The sequence below is a fragment of the Cariama cristata genome, unplaced genomic scaffold, assembly GCF_000690535.1.
Source record: "Cariama cristata isolate BGI_N322 unplaced genomic scaffold, ASM69053v1 scaffold6365, whole genome shotgun sequence".
Classification (NCBI taxonomy): Eukaryota; Metazoa; Chordata; class Aves; order Cariamiformes; family Cariamidae; genus Cariama; species Cariama cristata.
The window spans coordinates 128,606-137,512 of NW_009615686.1; the positions used below are offsets into that span (position 1 = coordinate 128,606).

General features: G+C 36.9%; 1 protein-coding gene across 1 annotated transcript in view; it reads left to right on the top strand.

Annotated features, from left to right (window-relative positions):
- Positions 1-8,326, top strand: part of LOC104161451 (calcium-dependent secretion activator 2-like) — a gene marked incomplete at both ends in the record, with an annotated part of 128,863 nt that extends 120,537 nt beyond the window's left edge. Inside the window, one exon of the mRNA XM_009699902.1 lies at positions 8,260-8,326. Within this exon, the coding sequence (XP_009698204.1) occupies positions 8,260-8,326 (67 nt within the window). The remainder of the gene's footprint in view (positions 1-8,259) is intronic.
- Positions 8,327-8,907: the final 581 nt, after the last annotated feature.

An 8,907-nucleotide genomic window follows, 5' to 3' on the forward strand; every position in this document is an offset into this window, starting at 1 on the left:
AGGAATGCCTAAAATGCACAATGAAATGTAACTAATTTGAGTTCATGGAAACAAGCTGTAACAGTTGCATTGCTGTGCCAGAATGGAAATTCATGTCTGGCACTGTTCCTACATTCCTTCGAGGTGCTAGAGATGCAATGGAGACAGTCTGAGTCGTGTGTTTTTCTGCTGCTGTATGTTGGATGGAAGGAGAAGTGGTCTTCATTGGTTCCAATATTTATGTGAAGTCTGGTAGATTAAAAGGGAGTTTTGCAATATATGAGAGCATGAACTGTCAAAATTTTAATCCAGAACAAAATCACATAGTTCCCAATAAAAAGCTTTTCATTTCTGCAATGTGGGGAGCGACTGCTATTTCAAAGATTGTGTATGAATTCCAAGGAGGTAACTGCATTTTCCCCACTATTGCTTAAATTGTACTCTAGCTCTTTTCATTCTGGACTGCTCTGTGGTAGCACAAGTAAAATGAATTTTTTTTTCTACCAAGTGTGCCAAGCATTTTGAAATCTTTACAGTCAACATAGTCTCTGTTCATTATCAGCTAAGTTCAGTCATTGCATCCACAGAAGCTTTACCTCATAGCACTAACTGAAAAGAGCAAACTAATATTTGTTATTCTCAATTGTCCTTTAGAATGAGTACTTTTGTCAGACTGCGAACAACAAACATTTTCTCTGAATGTCACATTATCTACTTCTTGTCATGCCTAGGTACAAAAAGCCTCCTTAATTTCATCTATTTTCAGGCAACTAATGGCAATGCCTAAGTTTGGAGTCTTGGCACTGTAGAGGTCTGGTGTAGCCAATGGAGACAGAAGGGCACTTCCAAAGGGTAATTTGCAAAGCTCCGAAGGTGCAGTGTGCCCCAAGTAGTTTACTCTGGATACTTACCAAGTACAAAGGAAACACAGTCACTGGAAGTGGCATAGTGGAGTTGCAAAGACAAACACTTAATTTGCTCTTTCCCTTTGGAACATTTTGTTTTATATTTTTTTTAAATCATGGATGATTTGCATGTTTTGACACATGGAGTGAAAAGGCTGAGCAGCTTTACAGGCATCTGAAGTGTGTTTTCCACCGTCTGGAAGATAAGGGCTAGTGTGAGGCTTTCCTGAATGGTGGTTCTGCTGTGCTAGGACCTCAGAGTCTGAACAGTTCTCGCTTTTCTCCACTTTGATTTCTCTCACACAGAAGCTAATGTAATAATACTAACCTCCCTCACTGCAAGTGTTGTGAGGAGTAATTACCTGAAGTATATAAAGCACTACTCGTGTCAAGTAATGTTCCTATTAAGAAAATAATGATAGATAGGTTGGGACTTGTTAAACTGATTTGCTTCAAAACTTTGGTGATGTTTTAAAAAAGTGGTTTTAACTGGATTATTTTAGGGATTTTTAAAAAAATCCAGCTGTCAAGAATTTTGAAAAATAGTTTTAAAACAACATAACTTTCTGAATAAACATCTTCTGTGTGCACAAATTGAAGAAAGTACTACAGTAATTCATTATCATAATTTCTGTGCTTCATTTCAAATCACAGCTAGGGATATCAGGTGTAATATATTTCCTCATGCCTTTGCTAGTTCAGCTATACCTCTTTGTACTAATTAACGAGGACCTTACCTACTCGTGATGATGACAACAAATGTTATGAAAATACTTAGAACTGGCAATCCTTAGGATGGAAATTTATGCATCTTGTTCTGCTTATATGTTTTATTACCTCTGATGAGGTCTGTATTCTTCACAAAATTAAAGTTGTTTCAAATCAAAAGTATCTTTGTGGGCAGTGAAAGGAAATACATAACCAGCCACAGATAACCAAAGCCAAGTATCATTCCTAAAAGAGTTCACTGCTCTTACTAGCTTCCGCCACTCTTCCCAAAAGTGGGCTATTTTCAACACTGGGACTCCAGAATTGGAGTTGCCTCAGTTGGCAGCTTAGTTCATTTATTTGTTTTATACCAAGGTGACACCGAGCAGGGTGTTTTGACTGATTCTATCAGTGGTAGTGTATGACTACATCAACATTATCATTTGAATTCAGATTTTCACTTTTAAAACCAATCTCTTAGTTGTTTGTGCTCACTATGCTTTGTTTCACATCATGGAACACTTTATGTTCACAGACCATTATCCTTTTAGATGAAATTAAACCAAGAGATAAGCTCCAGGTATGCACCCATATAGGCTGCAACCACTGATAGCTCTTTAGTCCATTGGTTCGGACTAGAGCTAGTCCAAAGCAAGCTGCATCAAAAAGCACCAGAGAGTGGGTGTCTGCTCCTCAGCACCAGCTGTTTTATAGTTGTGTTGCATTACCTGTTTACATTACAATTAGATTACATTAGAATCAGAGCACTTTCTACACTTATGTTGCATCTGAAGGATTTCATTCTTTTGTTGCCCGGAATTCTCTCAAGGCTAAAGGATATTTTTCTGTCTTGACAAACACTCCCACTTTACATAATAAATAGGTTTCATGATATGACATAAATTGGATTAATAATTCTCAAGTTGCCAGTGCAGTTACTTCACAGGTTCCCTAAGTGCTGGCATGCATATTCACAACTGTTGAAGGGCTCTGGAGTGCAGTACCACTGTTAAAGAATCTGGGGATATCTGATCTTCCAGCATACCAATAACCATTTATACTGTAAGTCAAAAGTTGTTTAGGGGAGAAAAACAACCCACACATTTTCCTGTTCATCTTATGAGCATCTTGCTCATTGGAATAAATGGAACTGTTTCCTGTGGCTGTGGTAGTTGTATTACTTGACATTCTTCAACATTTCGTTATCCTTAGCAGACATAATTACAGCAGAAGTTAGGCTGATTTTTTTCTTTCCATCTGTTGAAGGCTTATTTAGTTCTCTTTCTCAAGAGCGCAGAGTACTAAAATGAATCGGAGAATGTTTACAGCTAGGTTTCTTATGACCCAGGTCATATTGTTGTCTTGAATCACTTTTCTCTCTCATCCTCAACTGAAGACAAAAAAATGGCTTAATCTTGCAGGGTTAAATAAAAGAAGGAATGCGGTGCAAGGAAGATTCCTTTTATGCAAGCGTGCAGAGATGACTGAAAGTGCCTGTGGGCATTTGGTCCCCATTGGCTCTCACAGCGAATGCAATGATGCCCACAGATAGCCTGTATTGTTGTCAGTTAAATGGGATCATGAGTGTCTGAAAGGTGTTTGAGAATGAACTGAAAATCATTTTCACAAGTGGATGATTACTTCTGCCACATGTTAACCGAACTCTATCAGAGTGGCCCAGATTTTTGAGACTGCATTAATTGCTCTTTCAACCTTGACTGAGGTTTCTCTTTAAGAAAGGCCTTTGCTGGACTAAACTGCTACACGTATTGATTTTTTTCTTTCTATATTTTTTTCATTGTTTGTGATAAATGAAGCCTTTTACAAGTAGAGAATTTATCATTCAAGATGTAGATAGATTGCTTCATTGCTTAGAATAAAAAGGCTGGTCTAAAAATGATCTCCGTAGAAGTAATAAGTCCTTTCTCATTTCTCCAGCAGTGAATAGCTCCGGTATTCCACACTCAATTATGTTTTTCAGCTATTCATTAGTGCTGATTTTTTCATCAAAAAGTAGAACCCTGCACTCTCACAGCGTGGACTTAGAGAAAATAAACTGCCATCTTCTTTCCTGTGTATGCCATCACATAATTGAAATTGAACTATAATATTTAGCACTATGGTTTTGCATTTTTGTAACACAAGGAAATGCTCTTTGAAAAAAATTAACCTTTATATATTTAAAATATAGTGATGCTCGGACTTTTTAAAGAAAATGGTTGTTCCATTTGTTTCTTCTATTTCCGGAGGAGAAGACAAGATGATATATAAAACATATTTATCCAGGTGTTTCTGTGTTTTGTAGTGAAAATGTATTTGCTTGTATTTTTATTTTTTTTCCAGGAAAATGAACTTTAAATATTAAATGTTTATTTTTCTACCATATTGTAAGCATTGTGAGGTATAATCAGGTAAATCTGTGACTTCATTCAAATCTGATTTTTACTTTTTAATTTGGGAGTGAGTGAAGAGAAGGAAAGCAATATTAAATAATGTTTAAGAAAAGAAAACTGTAGAACTGTTTTTAAGAGTGAAAGTCTCAGGAAAGTGATTGCATGGTTTGTATGTTTGGTTGCGTTTTTATATTACTACAAAACTGTGTTAGAAAATCTTTACACGGGAGTAGCACTTAATGACCCAACATGTTTGATCAAGGTCCTATTTTCTATGTGCTGTATAAAAGCAGGTGTATTAGTCTTAAGTTACTGGAAATTATGGGAGTAATATAAAAAGATTGAAGAAGGCAACCAAGCATATACATACTAACCATAAATATGCTTTCTAATGTGCATATGTACAGATATAGATGTTATGTATACATATCTTATTATATTAATATATTTTTACAGAATAAAAGTCTGCCATCTGTGTCTGTTTCTATAGACATCAGAAAACCAATCTTTCCTAACTTCTTGTCAGTCTACTCGTTAAACACTCTCAAAACATGGTCTTAAAGAGAAGTCAAAATAAATCTGTTTAGCAGTAAGCAATTACTATTTCAGTGCTCAGACACAGGGGAACTATTTCAGTAGCTTCCTTCTCAGTGTATGGCTGAACTGTGGTAATCCAAGAATTATTTTAGATTATCCCAACTCTGGAAACCAAATTAGAGTTAGACAAATAGTAGTAAATGATGTGGTTAATTTTTAGAAATATGGAATTGGCTACTTCTGAATATCAGTTTCTTCTTTGTATTGCATAGAATGTTTTAGCTAAAGAAAGGTACAGTGTTTGAAGGAATGGCTGTTGTGTGTTTCTTCTTGCTGCTGAGGGTGTTTAAAAAATAGTCTGAACAATTAACACTATGCATCTTGTGCACGTTTTTTTTTAATGGAGAGAGTGCATGGGGCTTGTAGGTGAATACAGATACAAATGTGGGTAGAGAAACAGCAGGCTGCAGCTCTGTAAATTGATGACTGTGAGGGTCTGCTCTGGTTTCTGGTACTGTCATTTACCTGAGACCCTTGAAAAATGACGCAATTCCCCATCTTAAAAATAAAACATTCTTTAACTTAGCTCTAGGACTTAGTTCACTTCTGAATCTGTTAACCTATTAATTTTCTGCTTCAGTTGTGAAACCCAAGTGTCATTTAGTTCTGGAAACTGGCTTTTGTAGACTTTTTCTGTTCTAGACATCAACTGCAGTTTCTACAAATCCTAGATATTACTGTCCAAATTTAACAAGGTTCTTTGGTCCTTTGCTTCCCATTTTTTTCAGTGGAAGATAAATGGGAAAGAGGAGTTCAAAGAGGATTCTACAAGTCTAGGATCTTTGGCTCCTTCTGGGTATAAATGTTAGATTTTCAAGTAAGAATCTCCTCATCTTTCAGGAGCATGCACACGTTAGATGTGCACGGGATGTATCCCTTATAAATGGCTGAAACTTTCTACATTCGAAAAAACCTGTCATCATTAGAGATGGCACTGGAAGAGGGATTAATCACATAAGATTATAACTGTTTGCTTATAGTGATTTGTAAAGCCAAGTAACATAAGGCTTTGCACTTCTATACTAAATTCCAGCTTTGTGTCATGAATGCTATTTTCTTTGTTACTTAATCTTATCTAAGACTAGTGGGTTTTAAAGTTAGGTGGTTAATGTTCCGCTCCTTTGTTTCCCAAGGAAGCTCTTATTTAACACCTTAGTTGGAAATGATTTATAGGAGGAATAAAAAGTGTACAGTGCTATTTAATTTCTTTTTTGTATGCTTTCTTATTTTATAATTTTGGATTTACTCTAACTTGTGATAGTTTTGCCTGTACTGCAGGACCATATGTGGTATATCTTACATGAAAAGTAATTGAAAAAGTAACCACCCTGATAGCAAATGTTCTTTTAAGATCTCTTATTTTAAAAGCACCTTTTGATACCAGGCTCAATTAATAATGAAAAAGAATGGATTAAACCTGGCATTTCTAAGATTGGGTTCCTCATTTTGTGCCATGTTTCTGTTAGAATGTAATGTCACTGCTGATGATGATACCAGGATTACTCGCCGCTGATGATACTGGGATTACTCTTGAGCAAGAAGAATCCTCTGTTAGTCTATGGCTCATTTGCAGTCATTGAAGACATGCCAAGAGAATGGGAGAGTGGTCAGGATATCTTTGTATCGTTGCATTTGGAGGCTCTGTATTCTCAGCTGGTCTTCACAATCCATGGGGCAGTTGTCCTCCAACATAGATCAGAGAAACCTATGGGATATTCTGAGGGATGCGGTGGCAGAATCACAGTGAAGAAGAGGGCAGGCTTAGGATGGAGAGAACCCAAAGGCCACCTGTGGACCCTTTTACTTTTCTCCCGCGCCGGTCATTAATCTTCAAAGCTGAGTGAAATTCCTCAGTCATTCCCCCTCCACCCTATGGCAATAGTAAAGAGATTAACGGGGCAATAACAATGTGGTATGCTTTGGGGAAAGTAAATGCTCTGATTTAGGGGAACATGCCTGGCTCTTTTGAAACATATATGAAAAGCAGAACAGTTCATATTTTGTGCCTATCACTCCGTGAGGTATATGCTTCCTTAGTTGCAAAACATTATAAACTTTCAAATAAACCCTAGTAGGCTCTTTTTTTGGTACCTTTTCTGACATAACCCTTACTCCTCTCCTTTCTTTTTATTGAATTTATAATAATCACAGAATTAAGAAGTTAAAAAGAGTGTGGCAGCATCTGGACTATTCAAAGAAAGCTACATCCACTGGTAATCGTGTACACAAAGCCAGTTGTCCTCTTTCTCATATGAATAAAAAGCAGAGCTTCAACACAGGTGTAGCAGGGGTTGAAGAAGGGCAAGATATCGGTGTTGCAGTAGTGAGGGAGCCGCTACATAATCTGACAAACCACCATGTTAGTAAGCATTATGCTGAAATTCCTGTTAGACAAAAATTTGTCCTTTGTGACAGCTAAAGTGGGAAAGAATGTGCTTGAGTGTATGCCCAGGATAGGTGGAAAAAAGGTTTTGACTGTATCTCACTTGCCTATTTCACGTGAGATGTTGGTTCATTGCTCTGTTTTTCAACTGAGTTAAAAACCACCGGTCAACAAAGCCCCAGAAGTGGTCATAAAGTAGAGGGCAGCAGACCCTATCCTCTTACCACAAAGGCACCTGTCCTTCTACCAATCATCCAAACCACCACCTCCAATCCTAGTTATTAGAACTTCTCCGTAATATATGTGCCAGCATCCTCTGGAGAGTGTCCTGTGAAGCCAGCATTCATTGGTCTGAGCAATTTGCCTCTGACCCACCTAGTTGTACTAGATGCCCTTGACAAAAGCTGTCCAGCCCAAAGGGACATCTCATAGGTAATGTTTTGCTCTCCTGTCAGGTTTTAAGCAGCGGATCCTTACCACTCGTAGGCTCTTGCTTACATTTCCACAGCTCATCTTTTTCCTCTTGCTGTCTTTGTTAACAACAGTGCAACATGACCACAGTGACAGAAAAGAGGGTCTCTATAATGCCGTAAAACTTTCTGCAACTTCTTGCATAATGAGGATGCTTCCTCTACCACCAAACAGTATCAACATCTGTGTTTTTGTTGTCTCACAGGTTGATACTCCCAATTGCATTGTCTGATTCAAAGCCTGGAAATTGCCAAGGTGACAAGGAGTTTTTGTAATTTAAGACTTTTTATAGTGAAGTGCTTCTGTTTGGGAAATTAGATTCTAGTTTACTCTGGAAAAAAATTTGATCTTGTGTGTCTGCTGGCATTTTGTTATTTGAGCGTTTTCCCAAACTGACACTGTGACTGACTGCTCACAGACTAGAGAAACACTAGCAAACCTACGGAAACCAAATGGAAAAAAAAAATGTTGGGGAATTTAACTTTTCTAACATTCAGTATTTCTGTGTAGCCAAAAGTGTTCTACTTTAGGCTATTTTTTCTGTTTTCAGAAGCAGTTGCTAAAATGTAAGTGATAAGCGGGTTAGCCTTCTCAAACATGAGGTCTTTTGTTTCTGCTTTTTGTCTTATTTTGAATGAAAAGAAAGATCTCTGCATTTTTATAGTCTGAGTAAATAGAAGAAAAAAATCACTTCTTAGATGTGATAACACCGAAGAAGCAGCTCAGTAGGTAGAGCAAATGAATATACTCATTTGTTCTGGGTCCTCCTAATATCATGCTTCTTATTAATGGAAAAACATTCCCTTTATTTTTTCCTTTGCAGATATTTGTACGCTCTAGGACAGAAGGTTTGGAAGCGGTGGAAAAAACGTTACTTTGTTCTTGTTCAGGTTAGTAATCTGCCATGAAATTTCATTAAAAAGTGGTCTTGGACTATCAATTTTCTTATGTGTGGTTTCTGTAGCCATTAGTAAATCGGTATCTTCAAGCAACATATGCAGCACTACTCCAAGCTTCTAACAGCATAGAGACATCCAGGGTTTGGGGTTTTCTTTAATTTACATATGTAGTAAACAGAAATGTCACTGAGTTTTACATATATATAAATGAGTCCCAACACTGAGCAATGTTTCAACTGAAACCTCAAAATTTCTGAATGAAATTGTTGTGACCTTGAGACATTCCACTGACAGCTTTTTAGCAGCAATTTATAATACAGTTATATTTCACAAAGTGGATTGTACTCCTGTTCCATTTATTCTATCTCAACAAAGTTTTCCTGCCTTTAAAATTAAAGCAACAATAGTTAATATTAAGAACTTTTTCATAAATATATTTTGAATAATGCTATTTTTCGTTCTTCCTTGCAATATTAAATTGGTCAAAGTGATGTAGTCGCTACAAAAAATCTAGTGTAGCAATTGTTCTTGGCCACAAAATATGCTGGGCTGATATTTCATAACTTTTTGTC